The sequence below is a fragment of the Amblyomma americanum genome, chromosome 3 (assembly GCF_052857255.1).
Source record: "Amblyomma americanum isolate KBUSLIRL-KWMA chromosome 3, ASM5285725v1, whole genome shotgun sequence".
NCBI classification, from domain to species: domain Eukaryota; kingdom Metazoa; phylum Arthropoda; class Arachnida; order Ixodida; family Ixodidae; genus Amblyomma; species Amblyomma americanum.
This window is the reverse complement of record NC_135499.1, coordinates 210,474,685-210,497,009: the sequence shown is the minus strand read 5'-3', so window position 1 is coordinate 210,497,009 and position 22,325 is coordinate 210,474,685. Positions and strand designations below refer to the sequence as shown.

The following is a 22,325-nucleotide window of genomic DNA, read 5'->3' as shown; positions in this document are numbered from 1 at the left end:
ACTGTGGCTGACACGAAGAGGCGTTTATTGCTGCAACAACAACGCCATCTAGCAACAAAATACGCGTAGGAATCTAGGTCGTCCCACTCACCAGCAAAGTTACAGCGAATGTTCGCCCACGCTAGGGCAGGAGAGAAGCTCCGAGGCCGTGCGGGACGAGCTCGCGGGAAATATTCCCACGAGGCGCCTCCGCGCTGGCGGAACGCCGCGCCGGAACATCAGCGCGTAGAGTTCCCCAGGGCGCAGAGCTGTCCCTAGCGCCCGCAGTAATCACTCCGTCTCTGGCGCTAGTTTCGCTGCGACGCAGGCGCCCTCCCTTGTTATTTAAACTAACTAGAAAGGAGAACACCGCTGGGAAACGCAAGGGGATGCAGTGGGGCGAGTCCCCACACCTTGCATCCTTTAGATAGCGTCGAAAATGCTACGCGGACGCCGTTGTGCTGAATTACGTGAAACTGCGACGGCGCTCTGGAGCTAGGCAGATTCGTAAACAGTGCATGGACCTTAGCTGCAAGCGCTGAACTTGCCAACTTTCACGTGCTTGTGCATCGTTACTGAGGTTAAAGAATTGCCACTGCCGTTACATAGTTTCCCTATTTATTAAAGAGGCTGCCGTTCAGCGGAAAAGTTGGCTTTGGTGTTGCATCGAGAAACCCACGTCACGCCGGCGATGTGTCGAGAAACCCACGTCATATCCGTTTTTCTTGACGTGTGGCATAGTGGTGTCAGCACGCGATGGCCCATCGGAAAACCCCCGCGATTTGATGTTCGCCGCTGCCCCAACAGTAGTCGCGCGAACAGTATAAAGTATTCAGCGCGAAGGCACTCGTACGCGCACCAACACAGACCAAGAATCTTGTCATCGTACGTACGCACGTTCTTTCCATATTGTGCCGTTGCCTTGCAACCCGAGTTACTACCCGACCTTACCTGAGTTACTCGGGTAGTAACTCGGGCAAATTCGGAGTGTTGCGCTTGCTGCGCGAGGGGTTGCTCTGGCTGAGCAACATGGATCGCAAAATCACTACGGGCAGCCGTGATAGAAACGGCCACTTGCCAGTGCAGAGGCGCATCACCTAACCGCTGCGCCACTGCGTCGGTAGGACTGGCTGCCATCTATGAATGCGAAAGTGTCCCCTCCAATTAAAGAATGAAAAGTCGCTTTCGCGCGTCTACTCGGCTTAACTACGTCAAATCCCTACCAATCTTTGCAGTGCGGAACCTGCGTCCGGGTGGAACGCTCCTTTGGGGTCATGTGATTGTGTGTGTAGTGCAGTGAGTACTAATAAATGTGTGTGTATATAGACGCAACATTATGTGCGTAAACTGCCGTGCGGAAGAGTTGAAAGATACGAGTGCGGAAACTGTGTTGTGATAAATGTGTGAATGCGAACAAAGAACAGTTATGTAGACAAAGTTGGTAGATAAGCAATCTTGAAGCCAGTAAGGCATTCAACATGGTTGCCTACATAACAAGAACCGCGACTCTGTGCGAAGAAAAACCGCTTAAGGGAGCGATGAACACTATCGCTTCATGCCCTTAAAGGCGAACGTAATTGACCCCCCCCCCCCCCTAATTTTTTCTTTGTTAACCAACTTGTAATGCAAAAGTATGTAAGAAGATAGCCTCCACTATCTACTCTAGATTCTCGACAGACTCTTCTTGCGCCATTAAAGAAATTTTTTTAATCGTTCACAAGGGTGGGTGCTGGATCCAGTAAAGAAGAAGAGAGCTCGCGAGTGGACGGTCGAGCGACGCACGCGACGGGCACGAGCCAGCAGTGAGCGAGAAGCGAGAGCCATGCTCGCCAGGTCCGAGTCTAACATGGAGGCGTCGTCCGCCGAGCTGTCCTCAGTGCAGGACGGTCGCTCCTCGTCTGCTCAGGACGGCCCGTCCGTGAGGACGACGTCCTCCAACCCAGAAGCCAGCGCCGACGTAGAGGAGCCGCCGTCGCTGGACTCTTCGGCTGGCGGCGAGTGGTCCCGGCGTTCTTCCGTGCGCCTCATGTTTGCCGCCACGCTGGGCATCTTCGGGTTGGCCGCCACACTAGTCATCGTCTTCCGCATGCTGCAGGCCGGCTCGCTCGCTCTGCAGGGCGACGGCGAGATCGCGGGGCTCGACGACATCACCGGGGACGAAGACGTCGTCGTCGGCATCGAGGTGAAGACCGATGAACCCGCGCTGCCGCAGCTCAAGTACGGCTTCGAGGACGAACCCGTGCACATGGAAAACGGCGCAACGTTCGACCTCGGCACGGATCTGGTGAAGGTATCACTTGCAGAGTTCGGGAACCAGATATGAAGCGAGGCAATTGCTTGGGTCACGAAGTAATGCATGGTTGCTTATCTTCTCAGACTCGGCGTCTGGACGAGGCAATTTGTAACTTGTATTTGGCCCCAGGCCTCCACGCCTCGCAAAAGGTCCCCGGAGCTCCGTTTCAGCATTGGAGCCATATCGTAGCCAAATGACGTGGTTTCACGCGGAGCGCTTCGGAAGCGATGTGCAAATGTAGCTCGTCCTCGTATTTTGCAGCGAGGCTTTTAGTGGCTGCCTCAGCCTGCCTGGTTGACGTCAGTGTCCTCAGCTGTCCACGTCACCGATAGCGCCACACTTCTGATAATGGCGAGACAAGCGTTGCCATGCGACTATGCACGGTCTTGGTAGATAGAGCACCTTTCGCGCGGACTTATGTCGAGGGAAGACAGAAAAAGAGAGATGTACCTGAAAGATAAACAAGTGTTCATTAGGTCTCGCAGCTCGTGTAGCAATAAACATTGTACGTATGCGTGATACGCCAGATGCTATGAAGCGGCAGGTATGGAGCCTCCTTTAGGCCTGGAAGCTCCCGGATTGGCGTGACCTGTGTCAGCTGCTTCTCCGTGGCGTTGCTTCTTCGTGACTCTTCGCTCGAGGGAGGCTACATAGTCGCGTGCCGCCGCTTGGCTTATGGTCTTATGGTGCAAGACTGAGTCACGTGCAACCGCACACTCAGTATTGCAGGCACGAGTACTGTCATGGCGACAGCACAGTTTGGGTTTCCAAACCTCAACTGAGCACTCTGGTTGGGGTTTAGCCACTCAACTATGCCTATGGTGGTGTTTCAGGCCCCCTATAACAGACACCGTCGCGAGGTTGGTGCCCTGATGGAGCCCCGTAACCACCGGCACTATACTTTGTGCGAATCAATGCTGACGGCTCAGGTGCGTTGTTCATCGCAAAGCATACTGTTTGCTCCTAACAAAAATTGGCTGTGGTTTAGCTCGGGTTAAAACTGGAGTGACGCGATAGATACAGCGGGCCGAGTGGAACTCGCTCAGTCGAATTGCAAAGTCAGACTTTCGCCGCTCCGTTTCGCTGGGCGTTCCTTCTTCACTTTCGTCCATGGATGTGATTCCCCCCCCCCCCCCCCCCACTCGGTTTCGCCGGCAGCTGCTCCGCACCACGTGACCAACCACGTGACCAGCCACGGCGCCGCCACGCTGAAGGCTCGAAATGCTAGCGTAATGTAGCTATCGCTACAAAAAAGTCAGCTACAATGAAGCCACCATTTCTTAACGATTTGCCACGTTTTCTGTGGCACGCGTGCAGCCGGACGCCAAGTGCGGACAGTTCCGGTTCTCCTTCTGCAGCGAGCCCAAGGGTGGGGCGTACTTCGACCCGACCATGGACGCCTGCATGCCGGCGACGGCAGGGCCGGTTTACGTGTGCAACCGGAGCCCGAACCGGTTCACCTCGCTGCATGAGTGCCGCCGCAACTGCGTCGAGGCCACCCGGCCACACAGGCGGTGCATGGCCACACCGCAGTTCTCGCACTGTGAAAAGTGAGCATCTGGCAGCAAGTCGCACGTGAGCTCCGTGACACGCGAAATGGAGTGGAATCAGCAACTAACCAATAGCGGCGATGAAAGGTACAAGGATACAGACGCAAGAGAGAACGACTTTGCCAACAGAAGCGACACACGCGAATTTCTGCAACCAGTATTTGATCAATTTTCTTTCTGAAATCCGCAAAACATTCGCCGCGGTGGCTCAGTGGTTAGGGCGCTCGACTACTGATCCGGAGTTCCCGGGTTCGAACCCGACCGCGGCGGCTGCGTTTTTATGGAGGAAAAACGCTAAGGCGCCCGTGTGCTGTGCGTTGTCAGCGCACGTTAAAGATCCCCAGGTGGTCGAAATTATTCCGGAGCCCTCCACTACGGCACCTATTTCTTCCTTTCTTCTTTCACTCCCTCCTTTATCCCTTCCCTTACGGCGCGGTTCAGGTGTCCAACGATATACGAGACAAACACTGCGTCATTTCCTTTCCCCAAAAACCAATCATTATTATTATTATTCGCGTGTTAAGACGGTGTCGCCTGAAAAGCATGCAGAGTTCCCCCTTGTGGGGAACCTTTTCCGTCTTCCGTGTAATCTACAGCCTCTGTAAACACGCACGATTAGGCTGAGCTAATAACGTTCTTGAAATTCCGTCTGTCGCGCCTTGCCCACGAAGCGATACAGCCACGGGCTCTCAAGGCAACTGTTTACTGAATGACAAGAACGTGAACGCTACTTGTCTCTTTCCTTTCGAACTTTCGTACACCAGTTAGGGTAGCCCGTAAATTGTAGCAAGTGAATTCTTCGCCCTTTCACCTAGATGGGCACCCTGTCAGAACGCTGTGAACCATCTCCATGGAATATGATGTTGTGATGTCAGTGTTTGCTGCCATCCTATCTACACTAAGCAAATTTTCGAATTTTATAGTAACTGCTTTCCTACTTTTACTCGCCGCGGTGGCTCAGTGGTTAGGGCGCTCGACTACTGATCCGGAGTTCCCGGGTTCGAACCCGACCGCGGCGGCTGCGTTTTTATGGAGGAAAAACGCTAAGGCGCCCGTGTGCTGTGCGATGTCAGTGCACGTTAAGGATCCCCAGGTGGTCGAAATTATTCCGGAGCCCTCCACTACGGCACCTATTCTTCCTTTCTTCTTTCACTCCCTCCTTTATCCCTTCCCTTACGGCGCGGTTCAGGTGTCCAACGATATATGAGACAGATACTGCGCCATTTCCTTTCCCCCCCAAAACCAATTATTATTATTATTATTTCCTACTTTTGCAGGGGGCTCACCAGGAGCTGGTGGTTCTCGAACGGCACTGACTGCGAGGAGTGGCGCTTCCCTTTCGGCCTGTGCCCGGCCCGAGGCAGCTCGGTGTTCACGAGTGCGCGCCAGTGCCACGAGAACTGCCTGCGGCCACGGGACAAATTGGAGTGCTGCCACAGGCCCGAGCCACACGTGTGCACGCTAGGGCAGCTCAAGTACCCATATTTTGCCGTCGCTGGGTTCGACGGGTGCTTCAGGTGAACCGCACGTTAGGACATACTATCTCCGGAAACTCGCACTTCGACTGTAGACCGCTAGGCATTCTGCAGGCGCAGGACAGTAGCGCCCCTCAGGTGATTGTTTTGCGGATGTGCACTGGAGCTCTGCTATCGTGTCTGTGAAGTGATGCACCAAAAAGCCAAAAACCCCAGGTCGCTGAAGGGACCCATTAACGACACCGCGTCACACCCTTAAGGCGGAGCTTATTTGTCCCGCCAAGTTTTTGTGCAGTCATGGATAAAATTTTACGGGATGCGTCTGAGCGAGCAGAAGACTATTGCTGTGCTGTCTCGCAACGCACTCACCTGTAATCACAGTTCCAGCACATGACACATGCATTTTAGGGCGAAATCCTTCAATGGCTCATCGTTGTCCGTCCGTCCGCGAAATCTGTCACACCAGCGCCTCACACTATAGCTGCCAATCAAATGATGTCAACTCGTTAAAAAAACTTTGTGCATGGCGATATTCGAACCACTATACTTCTGTTCCTCAGGCGAGCGTGCTAACAACTACGCTACTTACTGCCAACGCATTTCGCAGTTCTCCTTGAGGCCATTATTCTTAATCATTTAGTTGCCTCGACTTACTTATGTCTAGCGTCTCTTTAGCCCGTTGTGCCATTGGCGGTGCGGGCTGGGCAACATTATTTTTCTTTTTTTTTCTCTGCCCACACTATATATGTCTAGCGTCTCCTTGTCCTGGCACGGGCAGGGACACTTTATTTTAACGGGACAGCGTTAAGGAGCTCGTGTCGCAGAAAAGCCGGCGTCGTCGGCGTCTTTGGCCGTGAGCGAAAAATGGTGGATCTAGGTGGACACCTGAACCGCGCCGTAAGGGAAGGGGTTTTCCTCCGCTTACGGCGCGGTACGGGTGTCCAGCGAGAATTGTGAGACAGGCGTCATTTCCTTTCCTTAAAACCAATTTTCATTTCGATTTCCTTCTCTTGCGGCCCGGTTCGGGTGTCCACCGATATATGTGAGACAGGCGTCCTTTTCTTAAATTGTCCCACGGTCCACGCGTCGCGCCGAACGGGCGTTAACGTTCCGTGGACTCCTTGGCAGCGCTGCAACACGCTGTCGCGTCTCACTCTTAAGGACGAAGCTTAATAGTCTTCCAGATTTTTTCATTCTTTTTACAGTCTCGCAAAAATTTTTGCCTAGCGTAAGGACGCTGGAGAGCGTTTGCGGAAAGGCGTCGAAATAGACGGATGCCTCCCAAACGCTCTCCAGTGTCTCCAGCATTTAAGATTCACAAACAATTCGGTACTCAATCAACATCTTAACCACATATCAGTGACACAAGCAGCAACACCACGCTAAAGTTTTTCACCTCACCGCACTTTAGGTCAACAAAGTGCCCCCCTGAATTTTTCCGTCATGCTTCCAGGCTTTGCAGTAGACTGGTTTGCCTGACCAAGCAGAAATGTTTTTCCGTAAATCCGCATCATATAAAACTTTTGAAGAGCTTGCAGATACAAGTAGTACGAAAGGGAAGAGTTTTTTGGAAGGCAGTCAGAAACTCTCCACAGGTATAAGCGAGAGGCATACTTATTCGCATTTTTGAGTCATCTAACGACACGACATTTCCCTTCCTTCCTTTCAAATTACATTCATAGGTTAAAATTAACCTGGTCCTTGAGTACAATTTACTCAACTGTGGCGTTGATGCTGCTCCCTTCTGTCCCTACTAAGTATATTCAAGTGTTCTGGCGGAACCAGCTGTGCACTGAATTCCAATGTACTTTGTAGTTTTGCCTCATTTGTCGAGCTTCGCAGAAAAAAATGTACCGGTATATTGCACAGCCACATTGCGCCACGAAACGCATCACGCTTTCACGGATCGCATGCAGCATTGAGGAATCAGGGCCACGAGCCGACGACCGGGCGCGGCGCGTAAGAGAGTACACCAGGAAAGGGGGGTATGCGTAGGGGTCTTTGTGAATGATTGATTGTAAATGCCCGATTGTTTTCATATCCTGAGCAACAAAAGTGTTGCGTACTGGCTGGCCTGACTTGCATTTTCATGTTTAGTTGTTAATCCTGCAGCATGGAGGTCAGGGCCCCGTCAGGCTATGCTATGAGCAGCACCCTCTTATGCGAACATACCTAAATTCTGCTGACAGCTTGTGTAACCTCCGTTATGCGCAGGTGCCTGGAGGCGAGTGCGGGCACCCTGTCGGGCTACCAGTGCCTGACCGGAGCCAACCGGTTCGAATCGGTCGACAGCTGCAACAGCACCTGTGTCGACGGCGATCATCAGTGAAGAGGGCCGCTTTTGTTTTGCTTAATGTGGACACGAATAAAGCGCATTTGTCGAGCGACCTGCGCATCCTAGGCGCAGAAAGAGTGAAAATCTAAAGGAGCAAATATCGGATTGCGTCGACGTACTCTATTCTGTGTCATCGCTAGAAGTCTATATGCAAGTTTATACCAGTTGTTTCAAGGAAGACCGCCATTAATTCAGAAAAGATAGGCTTTCTGAAGTATCAAGGTGGCTTCGCTGGACAATAATGCCAGCGTTGGCGGACAAAGAAACAGGTGAATGATGTTTAATAGTTAGCCGCTGAACTGATATCTCACAATTTACTTTTTAACTTACCTAGACGCTTGGTTGCAGCTTGAGATTTGTAGCCGGTCGTTAGTAATAACCGTATCAGTTTATAGAATTTCTAAAACTCGATTACCCTCTGCGCTGTGGCTCTACAAAATTTGGATATTTGGTGTAATAGCGGTTTAGAAATTCTATATACTGATACGGTTATTACTAACGGCCGGCTACAAATATCTAATTGCGACTGGAGGGGTTTCTTTACCTGCATGGTTTCGAAAGCGCGTGTATTTTGGCACGGCGTAGCAAAAATTCTGGGGGGGGGGGGTGGGGGGGGCACTTTGTTGACCTAGAGTGCGGTGAGGCGAAAGCCTTTAGCGCGGTGTTGTTGCTTGTGTCACAGATGTGTCGTTAAGATGTTAAGTAGGCAATTGTTTGTGAATCTTAAATGCTGGAGACACTTGAGGGGGTTTGGGAGGTATCCGTCTGATTCTACACCTTTCTTCTAACACACTCCACCGCCCTAGGCAAGGAGAACTGCATATACATTGGCAGGAAGTAGCATGGTCGTTAGCACGCTCGGCTGTGGAACGGGAGGATAGCGGTTCGAATCCCATCGTGCACAAAGACTTTTTTTTCTTATCGAGTTGCTGAAGAGCGTGACATCGGACGGACAGCCTCGTGGCCGCGAGTATGAGCCATCAAAGGCTTTCGCCTTAAAATTTGTTGGGCAGCGGTGGCGCTGCGGTCCCCTGCGCTCTGCTGAGATCTTGCTCCCGCTGCCGTTGCGGCTGCTCGGCTTCTTTTGGCGAAGACTGCACTTGCACTGCGCATTTTTGTCTGTTTACACGCAGCGATGGATGAGCGACTGCGCCGTAGACATAGCAGTTCATATCGTTCTATGAGGATGCAATGGAGAAAGAGAGAGTCAGGCTGACGATGATCATGATATTTTTCCGACTAAAGAAAGTGAAGCAGAAACAAAAAGGTTCGCTGCGACAAATCTTTGTGTATCATGTGGGCAATTTGAAACAATAGATCATTTTTCCTCTCTTGCCGGCGGTTCGCAGTAGAGAGAAAACAGTATTTGGAAGTCCCTCTTTCAAGGTTAGGACTCCCACTGTCTCTTCCAGTCATTTTGTTCGGTGCGAGCGCAAAAGGATTCCCGTTAAGCAGTGTCTGCGGCTACCTTCATGATTACATATGTGCAACTGATCGATTACCTTGTTAGCTGTATACAAAATTTTGTCGAAGGTCCAAAAATGCTCGATTCTATTCCTGGTAATTCATATTTCTTAAATTCATTTGACTGTTCCAATTTTTATATTGATTTAGTCTTCTCACGCCTATTTTTCCCCGCGCAAATAACTCATTGGGATTATCTACTGAACCTTGGCCAATCACCCTGCGTGGGTATGTACCATGCTTACTAAGGAGAAGAAGAAGAAGCGTTCTTAGCTTGCACGAGCCAGCAGTTCGAATGCCCAAGCGCGAGCCACGAGGTGACGGTTGCTACCATTTGATTTCGGTGCCGTCTTCCGCAGGCGACGCGTTCTAACCGTCATACCGATCTCGCCATGGAACAGCAGCAGCTGATCAAGAAGGAAGGCCTGAAAACCCCAGTACCGCTGGCTACTCCATCCGCCATCTGCTTCCGCCTGAAGAACAAGAAGGTGACGCATAGTTTTCAGAAGCGCGCGTAGCAAGAATATAGACTAGAAAGTTTGAGACCGAATTTTACGATAATCATCGAAGTAGCGTGGGTGTCGCAAGTTTGCACGGTATACTAGAGGCCCACCGAAACATATACCTCTTGGGCATCGCTGGCTTGGGTTGGCCTCACGCAAGCATCATCTACTGTGCTGCCTTGAGTGTCGCTGATGATTTCGCAGACACAGAGAGAGGCGTATTTGGTGTTCAGATCGATTTGTGCTGGTGATGAAAGATTCAGAGCTGTGGTTTCCTCGTAATTATACTAGGTAACGCCATATGATTTAGAGCGCATATATAATTCTCTACTGCCATTAAAAAAATTAGCTGCGGTTTAACTACTGCTGAACCTGATTAGAGAGGGAAAGCTGTGGTGTATCGGGCAAGTAGACGCGGCTTGGCGTCTATAACATTAAGTGCGTTCCGCACACTGGATAGGCAGCGCGCCCACCCTGCCACCCTGGCCGGTGGCAGTTAATGGTTCATCGCGAGAGGTTAGTCACCCAATGAACGCTGCGGACTATTCTACCGCCATCTACCGGCGAATCGAAAGGTCAAACGTCAAGTGATGAGACACCCTGGTGGACCACACTTTACCTCTGGCTCACTTCAATGTCAACCGGCAACGCACGGCGAAATCGGCTTTACCTAGCGTAGTGAAGATCCCTCTTCAAAACACCAACGAGGCTGGCACTTGTTCACTTCGCGTTGCGTATTTCTCGCTGGCTCCGGTTGTGCAGGCGATCGTGCTGCTAGTTTTCGCCGTGGTGATTCTTGGATGCGCGCTGGCGGCGAACATGATCCACATGTACTGGACGCCGTCCATCACTGTCGACGCCACCACCTGGGGCCAATCCGACGACTACTACCTGCCGTTGCCGGCTTCTGCTCCGCCATCACCGGCGGCAGCAGCGGCACCGGGACTCGCGGTCGTAATGGAGGTCCCAGCGCCATTTGTCGACTCTGCGGTAGCTTCACCGGACGCCTTGATTCAGGCCATCTCTGTGGAGCAAGAAGCCACCGCGATGCTGGTCGTGTCCACCGAGGATGGGAATGGCCCCGACGCCAACGAGACGGTGAGTGGTGTCCTTCCAAGGCCGGCGGGATCTTCCTGCTGCATGATGCTGGCGGCGCGGTTTGTGGAAGCACCCTCAAGGCAAGGCTCAGCCAAAGCCGGATATGAAAGTGAATGGTAAAGTTCCGCATGCAGGACAGTGCCGTGACGGATGCGTCAGGCTCTAGAATGGCAGCCCTCTAATAGGTTTCCAAGATGAAATGAAAATTGGTTTTGAGAAAACGAAATGGCGCAGTAATTATCTCACATATCTCTGCGGGCACCCGAACCACGCCGCAAGGGAAGGGAGGCAGGTGGAAGTGCAAGAAGAAAGGAAGAAAGAGGTGCCGTAGTGAAGGATTCCGATAATTTCAGCCACCTGGGGATCTTTAACGTGCACTGAAATCGCACAGCACACGGGCGCCTTTGCGTTTCGCCTCCATCGAAACGCTGCCGCCGCGGTCGGGATAGAACCCGGGTACTCCGGCTCAGTAGCCGAACGCCTTAACCACTGCTCTACCGCGGCGGGTCAAGAATTGTAGAGGAGCACGCGTATACATATATTGCAGACTGCGAGCTCTCGTCTGCTACGCGTGTTCTGATGATGGTGGGCGACGCATAAACTGTTCAGACCGTCTTGGTGTACTCGCTAATGAATGCCTCTGGAACACACACACGCAGCTGCGAAGTTATCTCCTATGTCGCACAGGTCTCTCTACAAAATGGCTGGGTGTTCTACTGTCACTTCAACGCGAACTGGTTTGCATAACATCTTCAGCGTTTGCGCAAATTTACTGTGCAATGAGTGAACAGGAGCGCACGCACATATTATTCGTCACTGCCGTCACTTTTCGCGCAGCGGCAACAGGACGCGCGGTGCCTGGAGCCCGCCCAGATGACGGTGTGCACCGGGGAGGCGAGTCAGTGGCCGGCTTTCTTCTTCGACGGCCGCCGCTGCCTGACGCCTGAGAGCGTGCCGCCTCCCGGGTGCCTGGAGGGCGCCAACCGCTTTCGCTCTCTGGGACACTGCCGCGGCGCCTGTCAGGTGAGGATGAAGTCCATCTTGAACATCTTCGGCTGCTCGCCGCGACACACGTGGTTCGCGGTGCAGATATGTTATGTCGTCTTAAGTGTCTATGCATGCTTTGGTGATGGCATTACCGCACCAGGCACAAATACCAGTCAGTAATCCTAGGACGCAAGAGGTTACATGGTTTGCCTAAGTATATTCACATATGCTATAACGACTTAGCATAGTGAGCTAAGCAGACGCATGTGTGAGCCAGGCTCCCATAGCACTGCCTAAACTCAAGGTGGCGCACTTGCGGCAAGATGCAGGCTTGTTGGAGAATAGCAGGACTCCTTTCAAGATATCCTGATTTGTTTCTTTCTTAACAATGACATGAGCGTGTTGCTTGGCGGAATGCTATGTGTGTATTCAATTCAATTCAATTCCTTTATTTTACCATATACATAGAAGGAGCTCTTGGGCAAAAAGCTGCTCGAGGCAGCTTGACTGGGCCCAAGAGACCACAACAAGGTAGGGCAGCGTGAAGTTCACTCAATGTACATTGCAAATACAGGAAAGACACTGCTTGAAATTTTAGTATGGGGCGCAGAATTTCAATATCATGTCGAAAAATCAATATAGGAAAACATATTGCATACATGGAAACGACAAACAAGGAAAAATAGTTTATACACGATTAAAAAGGAACAGTAACATCAAACACAACAAATGCATTTCAGAATAAACAACACCAGTTGTAAGTTCAGCGTTCTCCTGTCAATTTCTTTATCTTCTTCGGCTTTCTCGCTGTTGCCGTTTTCTGACTAAACATATGCTGTTTTGTGACGGCAGACCCAGCACATTAAAAATGCAGGTTTCTATGCAGCAGCTTTTACTCTTATTGGCAGGGCTTTCGAAAATTCTTGCATACGTACAAGTAGCACAATTTCATGCGGATATTTAGGCTCTTGTAGACCAGCTTCGCGCATAGGAGGGAAATCTAAAATAACGTATACCGAAACACCGAAAAACTTCGCCTTCACTTAAGGTTGATAGTGCTCGTAAGTAGACAGTTTGTACGATGCGAACACTGCATGTACTGCAGGTACGATGCGAACACTATGCAGTGATTGGTACTCACGACTAGTAGTCCTTACAGGTTACATAGCGTCTACAGTAAGTTTGTACGATGCGAACACTGCATACGATGCGGTATCGATGCGAACACTGCATGTACTGGAGGTACGATGCGAACACTATGCAGTGATTGGTACTCACAACTAGTAGTCCTTACAGGTTACATAGCGTTTACAGTAAGTTTGTACGATGCGAACACTGCACACGATGCGGTATCGATGCGAACACTGCATGCACTGCAGGTACGATGCGAGCACTATGGAGAGATAGGTACTCACAACTAGTAGTCCTTACAGGTTACATAGCGTCTACAGTAAGTTTGTACGATGCGAACACTGCATACGATGCGGTATCGATGCGAACACTGCATGCACTGCAGGTACGATGCGAGCACTATGGAGTGATAGGTACTCAAACTAGTAGTCCTTACAGGTTACATAGCGTGTACAGTAAGTTTGTACGATGCGAACACTGCATACGATGCGGTATCGATGCGAACACTGCATGCACTGCAGGTACGATGCGAGCACTATGGAGTGATAGGTACTCACAACTAGTAGTCCTTACAGGTTACATAGCGTCTACAGTAAGTTTGTACGATGCGAACACTGCATACGATGCGGTATCGATGCAAACACTGCATGCACTGCAGGTACGATGCGAGTACTATGGAGTGATAGGTACTCAGAACTAGTAGTCCTTCAGGTTACATAGCGGAGCCGGACACTATGATCACAGGAAGGGTCTTAACACAGAATTATACGGCTTTCGTCTTTTCGAACGTGGCAAAGGCATCGTGCGCGCTCTCCTTCACAGGGCCAGGGCGTGCGTGCCGAGTGCCGCGAGCAGATGCGGCTGGTGCCCTGCTCGCGGCAGCACGTCAAGCGGAGCTGGTTCTACCCGTCCAACGGCAGCTGCGTCGAGTGGGGCTTCCCGGAGGGCAACTGCGTGAGCGTTGGGGTGCCCCTCTTCCAGAGCCTGCAGCAGTGCCTGCTGGACTGCGTGCACAACGACGCGCCCGCCTGCCGCGAGTTCCCCGTCGCCCAGCGATGCGGGGAGTACCAGGCAAGCCCTCCTCTTACTCCTCCTGCTCTTTGTTTTCCGGTTCCACAGGGAGGGAGGGGCGGAATGGAATGTACGGAGACTATGCTCGCTGTTGCTATTGGATACGGCACAATTGCTGTGCTACCATAGTGTCTTTTGTCATCTGGAAACGTCTATGCATGGCTGGCCAATACATGCGCAGTGGTCGAGGGCGCTATAAAAGAATAGCACAGGAAGAAAAAAAACAGCACGCTTCAAAGCAGCACACAACACAAAAAAAAAACAGCGAGAAAGCAGCACAAAAAATAAACAGCGCGACAAAAACATCGCAGCGCAATACTGTGCAGCGTTGCTTGAGTTCTCGGTTGATTGGCTTTGTGGGAGCTTCGGAGTGCTGTATCCTTCCCTGCCCTGCGAGGCGCGCCGTGAAGACGCAGGAAAGCGGACGCTTTCCTCCTTCCCCACGGGCGAGTAGCCAGAAAGTCAGATCTAGTGTTCCTGTATATGTTCCCGCAGGGAGCAGAGTTGCGCGAAGGTCTGTCACTTTGTTCCAAGCTCAGCGGTAAAGCTGCTTCTCGTGTGGTGGAGCCTCACGAGAAGGCCGTTTAGAAGCACCCCTCCTCCTCCCGGTGGGGTCTTCCCATTACCCACTCAGTCGGATAGCAAAGCAGACTGGGCTCAACGTGGGGAACCTCCGGCCCCATACTCCTCCCAGTGGGGCCTTCACAATACCTGCTCAATTGGATAACAAAGGAGACTACTCAAGATGGGAGCGGCTGTCCCCTCCAGCTCATGTGTTGGGCTACGGCCGGGCTCGAGTAGCGGCGGCGGCGCGAGCTGTATGGCCTGCACACTGGGGGTGGTGTTTCCTGTCTGCTTCCGCTATGCGATCGTGGCGCTGCGACCCTACCGCTTCTCAGCCGGCGGACTGGCCGCTCGCATGTGAAATACTGCGGCGCGTTGGCGCTTTCGCTCGCTGATCGCGTTTTAGAGGCGCAGCAAAATATTTTGAATCTATTCAGGCTAGTATATACTCAATCTGCAGGCCTGCACATCCTTTGCGCACTGATGTATTCGAGTTGCATATTGTTTATGACCATAGGTGATGTGAATTTGTACTGTATAGTAATATTGGGCCGCATATCTCATTTATACTCCTTTTTATGGTCGCAACAGATCATAGTCACTATTCACAAAGGTTCTACACTACCTGTTTGGCTGCTAATTGAAGCTGGCTGGCAGAATGAGATGTTACCATGCATGAACACGACTCAGACAAGAAGAAAATTAGCTCTGCTATCATACAAGTATATTGGCTAAGAGACTTCGAGATGAAACAAATGCGCCTTTCCAATTATTATAACTTCGCCTGCATTTGAGCAACCTTAGTTTAAAACCAACTATTTATTTCACTCTACTTAGACTTAACTCCTAGGAATGCATTCCTACTTAATTATAACTTAAATAACAAAGTAAACTACTGCCATCTGGTTTTCGGAACAACATAAAAATTGTTTCAGGTTGTTCTGTGTCCTTGGTCCCCTTTTCTTCTCGTTGGTATTTTACAAAGTTTTGGTTTCTTGTGCAATTTCAGCCATCTGTATGTTTTTTATGACTACTGCTTTTTCCTTTTGATGCCTATTGGGCACTTGCGATGCATTCTTGCTACTAATTTAATTTTTGTTGCTCGCGGTGATGTATGTCTTTTAGTTACGTTTTGCCCTGTATATTTATAATTGTGTTTAATTTTTGCCTTGTATCACGCGTTGTTTTTAATTTATTCTTCCTATTTGCTTAATCTATTGTTTTGCCCCCCTTACTCAATGCCCTTCTGGGCCCTGTAAGGTATTTTGAATAAATAAAACCTCAATAAACTATTTGTGTTGCAGAAAAAGGCAATAACGCACGTAGCTGGAATCAGTTTCACAGCCCACACCCTTTCTTTTTTCCTTGAATATAAAATTATGTTAGTTAACATTATGCACGAAGATCTATGTCCAACATTCCCAAACAAATTTTGAATATTGGAAAACGGTAAGGTACTAATTTATAGAAATATTGAAGGCGCTGTTTAGCAGATTTCGAGAAAGTACGGGAATATAGACTTGTTGTATAGTCTCATCAAGATTTAGACTAAAAACTAAAAAAAAATCAGTATCGTGTTTAGGTAATCGCCGATTTAATCGAATAGGACTGCAAGCTGAATATACAAGGAGGAAAAGAAAATTCAAGTTTGGTTAAATCCTTCGTGGTTTATAGCATACACCTACATACATTTTACATGCCATTCTCACGTACGCCAACATATGCAACTTGAATTCATTGCTTTCTACCGCATTCATTGTTAATACATATTGTTAACACATGCATTTTGAGAAGGGTCGTACATGTGATTAAGCTGGAGAGTAAACCTAAAATTTCGCCATGGTGAGTGTCCATACACCAATTATCGCGTGCTTACACCCACTCCGTCATGAACCACCATCAGCAGTACCCTTTCATTGAGGATGCGTGACAAGTGATAACCGTGCGAAATAAATTTGCGATACGTTAACCAATATTTATCCCTGAAATATCTATACTGTACTCGTTTTCTTTTCTGAAACTTGAATGTGACATCACTGACCTGACATCATCAGCCTATGGAACTCGCCCGCTTTAAGAAATTATTTACGGGCCGATCCGCTGCACCGAATACGTTATGTAGCGATGTTAGTATTTTGCTTAGGCATCCATCGATAATATTTGAAGGTATCGACGCTACTTACTGTTTTGGAAAGGTGATATACGTATATGATTCACTAAGAGCCCAAGACTTCTACCGATTTGAGTGAACAACCCCCTTTATTCTTGCGTGCGTACTTCCAGAGCTTGCTTAGGCGAAAATAACGAAGCGCCGACCAAAAGGTGTTGTCAAGATGGAAGGACGTTTGCTTACTTTGGCCGGAACCATCACCTGTGGATAGCCACTATAAGGATGCGCGACAGGTGATTACCACGAGAACAATGCTGATTACAGTATAAATCGTGCATTGATACCCGCAATACCTGCCCTACAGTAGTTTTGATTCCAGAAATGGCAGGGTGACTTGTCGGTATTTTTTAACAGCCTGCGCTATTTGAACAATTATCCTCTGTAGTTCTATCTCCATAACGTGCATGCCTGTGTTGTTCCTCTGCTTGTGTTTTTTTCCGAGGCGCCTATGTCGTTAATCAGCGCTCGAAAGTGCGAAACCGGGCGCGCGCCACCGGCCGCCACAGACGCGAGTGGCCCGCGAACGGTAGGGCCACCGCGCCCCTAGCGGCGGCGGAGAGCGGCTCGCATAGACGAGCCCCCATTGGCCGCACGCTCAGTGTGGAAGCCGTACGAAAGAGCGCGCGCTCTCCTCGAGACCGGCCGTGGTTGGGCATGAGCAGACACGGTTTGGAACAAAATACGCCAGCGTGATCACGTGATCGCCGCTCCGCGAATAGTGTTACGAGTGGCGCGGGGAAAACAGTGGCGCAACTCTGCTCCCTGCGCTGCGCCGCCTCCTTCCTCCACAGCCCCAGGCAAAGCGTCCTTTTCCGTGTCGTGTTATTTCGCATTTCCGCTGCGCCGCCGTGAGAACGGCCGCGCGTGGTTTGCGATACCGGGAGCTCGGAGCTCACGGCCTAGACCTCAACGGCCTAGTAAGAACTCCCACAGCTTTGATGATGGTAGATTTTCTGCATTATGCAAGAAGAACCTGGACAACTCGAAAATAAAATTAGCCCGGACATTCCACTGCCTTTACTTTTCCTTTACCTAAATGGGAGGCGGCGCCCTCGTACATCAGAAAACCAGTTCAATAAGCGCCTGAAAAACTGAAGGTCATTTGAGGAAAAACGTGTACATGACAAAAAAAAAAAAAACTCGTAAGAAATACGTATACAACCTAATCTAACCTTGAGTCTCTGGTTGCTTATCTTTGATTGTGCCAGTTTTTTCTGTATCATACAAGCAGAACCTGGACAACTCTGAAATGAAATTGGCCTGGGCATCACACTGCCTTTATTTTTCCGCTTTTGCTTTCACATTCTAGCCCACCTCGGCGGATAAATTTTGGTGTACTGATTTTATTTAGTCTGCAGACCAATTAGTCGTTTAATTATCGTAGGGTACCCGCAATCGTTGTGAATTCTGATGCTGGCGCATTGAGCGTACCACTCGAACCACTAGACCTAAATGGGAGGCTGCGCTGTCGTACATCAGTCAGCCAGTTCATTAAGCGTTTGCAAATCTGAAGGTCATTTGACGGAAAGCGTGTACATGACAAAAAATTTTTAGTAAGTAATGTGCCTACAACCTAACCTAACCTTGAGTCCTCGGTATCTTGGCTTTGATGATGGTAGTTTTTTTATCATGCAAGCAGAACCTGGGCAACTCTGAAATGAAATCGACCAGGACTTCACACTGCTTTTACTTTTCCGCTTTTGCTTTTACATTCTATCCCACCTCGTCGGCTAAATTTTGGTCAACCGATTTCATTGAGTCGGCAGACCAATCGGTCATTTAATTATCATGGGGTACCCACAATCGTTGGGAAGTCTGATGCTGGCGCATTGACCTACCACTTTTGGGGTTTTAATAGGGGGATAAATACGTTGGTCCCCCACTTAATCGCGGCTGACACAGTTAAAACCGCCAGATCCCACCCCGTGATCGCGTACACTACCGAGCGCACGCCGACCACGGTGGGCCTGGCTCTGAGGGAACAAAGGAACGACACACTGGCTGACACAAACAAGACATTTATTGCTACAGCAAGAATAACGCCAGCTAGCAACAAAACACGCTAAGGAATCGAGGTCGTCCGACTCACCAGCAAGGTTACGAGCGAATGTTCGCCCACGCTAGGGCAAGGGATACTCCGAGCCCGGACGGGACGAGATACGGGAGCTTGTCTCCCCGCCACTTCCTCGCCCTGCCGGCGAAGAGTGGAGCCGCGTGCGAAACGTACGCTCGCGCCAACGATCCCAGCCCAGGAGGCTCTCTCTCCCGTGCGCGCGCAAGTCATCTCTCGCGCTGCAAAGCTGGCGCCCTCTCTTGTTAGAGTAACTAACCAGGGAATGCGCCCCTCCTCGAGGCGAGGCTGCTGCTACATGGTGATCCATAACAGCGCGACAGACGGGACAAAGAAGAGGAGATACAACATACAGCGCTGACTCACAACTGAAACGTTTATTGGCTGCCAGCCAGTATAAATACTGGCCTGGTGGCCGGGAAAAAAATACAAGCACGCTTGACTTGCGTGATATCAAAACATCGCCAGTTCATCAGGCACGTGTCAACATACAAGAGTCATCAGTGCAAAATATCACCCCTACAGCAGGCACGAGTTTTCATTCACAATCAAGGTAGCGGGTTTCCTTATCCAACAAGGCTACAGAGGGAGTGCTGATACACTGATCTATCAGGTGGGCTTCTATTATTTCCCTAGTTAGCGAGTCGCGCTAGGACTTCAGATCAGTGTATCAGCACTCCCTCTGTAGCCTTGTTGGATAAGGAAACCCGCTACCTTGATTGTGAATGAAAACTCGTGCCTGCTGTAGGGGTGATATTTTGCATTGATGACTCTTGTATGTTGACACGTGCCTGATGAACTGGCGATGTTTTGATATCACGCAAGTCAAGCGTGCTTGTATTTTTTTTCCCAGCCACCAGGCCAGTATTTATACTGGCTGGCAGCCAATAAACGTTTCAGTTGTGAGTCAGCGCTGTGTGTTGTATCTCCTCTTCTTTGTCCCGTCTGTCGCGCTGTTATGGATCATCGTCAGCACCAACTCGCCCAACAACTGGTTTTGTTTTGCTACATGGTGCATCGCAGGAAAGCAAACGAAAAAGGGACTACGGGGCGAGTCCCCACACACTCGAGCCACTGACCTAAATGGGAGGCTGCATTGTCGCACATCAGACAGCCAGTTCATTAAGCATGTGAAAAACTGAAGGTCATTTGAAGAAAAGCGTGTACATTACAAAAAAAAAAACTTCTCGTAAGCATGTGCTTCTGATGCTGGCGCATTGACCGTACCACTCGAACCACTAGACCTAAATGGGAGGCTGCGCTGTCGTACATCAGTCAGCCAGTTCATTAGGCGTTTGAAAAGCTGAAGGTCATTTGAAGAAAAGCGTGTACATGACAAAAAACTTTTTGTAAGTAATGCGCCTACAACCTAGCCTAACCTAACCTAATCTAACCTAACCTAACCTAGCCTAACCTAACATTGAGTCCTGAGCTGCTTGGGTTTGATGATGGCAGTTTTTTCTGTATTATGCAAGTAGAACCTGAAATAAAATTGGCCCGGACACTCACCGGGCTTTACTTTTCCTCTTTTGCTTTCACATTCTGACCCACCTCGCCGGCTAAATTTTGGTTAACTGATTTTATTGAGTTGGCAGACCAATTCGTCGTTAAAATATCATAGGGTACCCGCAATTGTTGTGAAGTCTGATGCTCGCACATGGACCGTACCACTCGAACCACTAGACCTAAATGGGAGGCTGCACTGTCGTACATCAGCCAGGTAGTTCATTAAGCGTTTGAAAAACTTTGTCATTTGAAGAAAAGCGCGTACATCGCACACACAAAAAAATCTTTTCGTAAGTAATGTGCCTACAACCTAACCTAACCCAACATAACCCAACCTAACCTAACCTAACCTACCTAAAACGCTTCTGTCGTATGGGTTGTGCTTTACCGTTTGAGATATGACTATTACAATTCACCCCTCCCTCAGCGCTCACCCTATTTTGCTGGGCTGTTTTATCGTCGTGGTGTTTTTTCTCTGTGCTCCTCTGTCATAGTGCTGTTTTTTCGGTGTGCTGTTTTGTCACTGTGTTGTTTCTCTGGCATGCTGTTTTGTCTCTAGGCTGTTTTCTCCCTGTGCTTTTCTGTCGCTGCGCCATTTTGCGCGTGCTGTTCTGACACGTGTTGTTTTGTCATGTGCTGATATTTTTGTGTCCCCCTTCAGAGGAAGCTTATCGTTTATCACTTACCCGAGCAGTTTTGTCTTGGCCAAAGGTCCCCTGGTGCAGATAATTAGCACAGAAAACGAGCGCTACGGTCAGAGGCGCAACCTGAACTCCTTCACGGGGATGGCATGTAGTTCGTTTGCGGTGGATGTCAGAGAAAACTGGCTCCCGTAGAGTCGGACGTGTTCAGTGGTCTTCGAGTTTTGGAAAGACTCCTTCTGGCTTTCTTATGTCATCACATTGCTAAAAACACGGTCGTGGTACTTACTAACAAAACCTAGCAAGTTCTTTTCATCCGGTTGCTTCATTCTGAGGAACTGCAGGTAAAGAACGGAGTGGCAGTACACCGTTGCTGGTTCAAGAAACATACAGGAGGACCTACCTTAGCATTCATGGACTAGTAGCAAGCGCTCCTTTCAAATACAGTAGTCAATGCTTGTGTTAAATAGATTTGAATATTTTAGTTGTCCGCAGGTTGTGCAAGGTATTCTTTAACATACTCAATGATAAAAAGTTGCGCTGTACCAAACTGTGGGCACTAATGGCAGCTGCTATGGCAGTAACCTGGCTACAACAAAAATGCACTTGTTGTGAGTGACATGAAAGAAAGGCGTAGCGGTCGATGCACTCCTAGGCGAAAATTTTCTTCCCGGAAACGCGCAGAGTTACTCTTCTCCCGTGATTATTATAGCCTTATAGCTGGCCCTCCTTAAGTGCAGTCAAGCAGCTGCACATTTCGCTTTACTCAAAACCTGCTCATATTTAGTTACCTTGTATAACTTTGATTTTATCGGTGAAACTGTTAGTTGTAAGATGGTGACTAACATAATTAGTAAAAGGTTAGTTAGTGCAGATTTTACCTATTCCAGTTTAAAATACATCGCAACTAGACCAGAGTACCAACGCGGCTCGTTGATATTCGTAGACATAGCGGACGCAGCAAAAAGCAAACAGAAAAACAAGCCTTAGTTCCATTAAAGAGAGCACAAACCAAATAACGAGACAATGCATTCGCTTCGAACAGACAGCGTAAAAGAAAAAGCCTCCTGTCACAAGCACCAAGTCAGCAGCACCATGCACTAAATTTCGTTGCTTACGTTAGTTTTATTTTATTCACTTTTAAAACGTTACATTACGTTAACTACGTTTACTTTACGTTACTTTTACTTGTCGGCCACGAGAACCACTTGCTCGTCTGCCGTGCAAATGTATGAACTAATGGGCTCTCAGACGGAGGAAATAGGAAGAATGTGGGAAAAGCAGCCGGAAGGCAGTGACATCTTTTCTTATATTCTGCCGCAGGTCAATTTCCCCGTGTACTCCGCCGAGAACAAGAATGGGCGTTTCGACTGCCTGACTGTGGACCCCACGGACAAGCTCTGCCTCCTGGGCCGTAACGTGTTCCCCAGCTACCGAGCATGCGCACACGCTTGTCTCGTTTCGTGATGAAGCCTTTTTCATTAAAT

General features: G+C 49.5%; 2 protein-coding genes across 2 annotated transcripts; both read left to right on the top strand.

Moving 5' to 3' along the window:
- Nucleotides 1–1,767: 1,767 nt before the first annotated feature.
- LOC144123629 (uncharacterized) lies at nt 1,768–7,673 on the top strand. The gene is made up of 4 exons (XM_077656431.1): nt 1,768–2,269; nt 3,590–3,822; nt 5,100–5,339; nt 7,512–7,673. The coding sequence occupies exons 1-4, from the start codon at nt 1,802–1,804 to the stop codon at nt 7,624–7,626; spliced, it is 1,056 nt and encodes a 351-aa protein (XP_077512557.1). The 5' UTR covers nt 1,768–1,801; the 3' UTR covers nt 7,627–7,673.
- Nucleotides 7,674–9,452: 1,779 nt separating this feature from the next.
- On the top strand, nt 9,453–22,325 carry LOC144123628 (uncharacterized). The gene is made up of 5 exons (XM_077656430.1): nt 9,453–9,584; nt 10,362–10,697; nt 11,535–11,720; nt 13,638–13,886; nt 22,162–22,325. Exons 1-5 carry the CDS (start codon nt 9,489–9,491, stop codon nt 22,303–22,305), a joined length of 1,011 nt encoding a protein of 336 aa, XP_077512556.1. The 5' UTR covers nt 9,453–9,488; the 3' UTR covers nt 22,306–22,325.

Excerpts from the sequence above, each read along its gene's own strand:
- LOC144123629 (XM_077656431.1), top strand. The coding sequence starts at position 1,802 with ATGCTCGCCAGGTCCGAGTCTAACATGGAGGCGTCGTCCGCCGAGCTG. Across the intron at positions 2,270-3,589 it reads TCGGCACGGATCTGGTGAAG|CCGGACGCCAAGTGCGGACA; the intron begins GTATCACTTGCA and ends GCACGCGTGCAG. Across the intron at positions 3,823-5,099 it reads CAGTTCTCGCACTGTGAAAA|GGGGCTCACCAGGAGCTGGT; the intron begins GTGAGCATCTGG and ends CTACTTTTGCAG.
- LOC144123628 (XM_077656430.1), top strand. The coding sequence starts at position 9,489 with ATGGAACAGCAGCAGCTGATCAAGAAGGAAGGCCTGAAAACCCCAGTA. Across the intron at positions 10,698-11,534 it reads GCCCCGACGCCAACGAGACG|CGGCAACAGGACGCGCGGTG; the intron begins GTGAGTGGTGTC and ends CTTTTCGCGCAG. Across the intron at positions 13,887-22,161 it reads AGCGATGCGGGGAGTACCAG|GTCAATTTCCCCGTGTACTC; the intron begins GCAAGCCCTCCT and ends ATTCTGCCGCAG.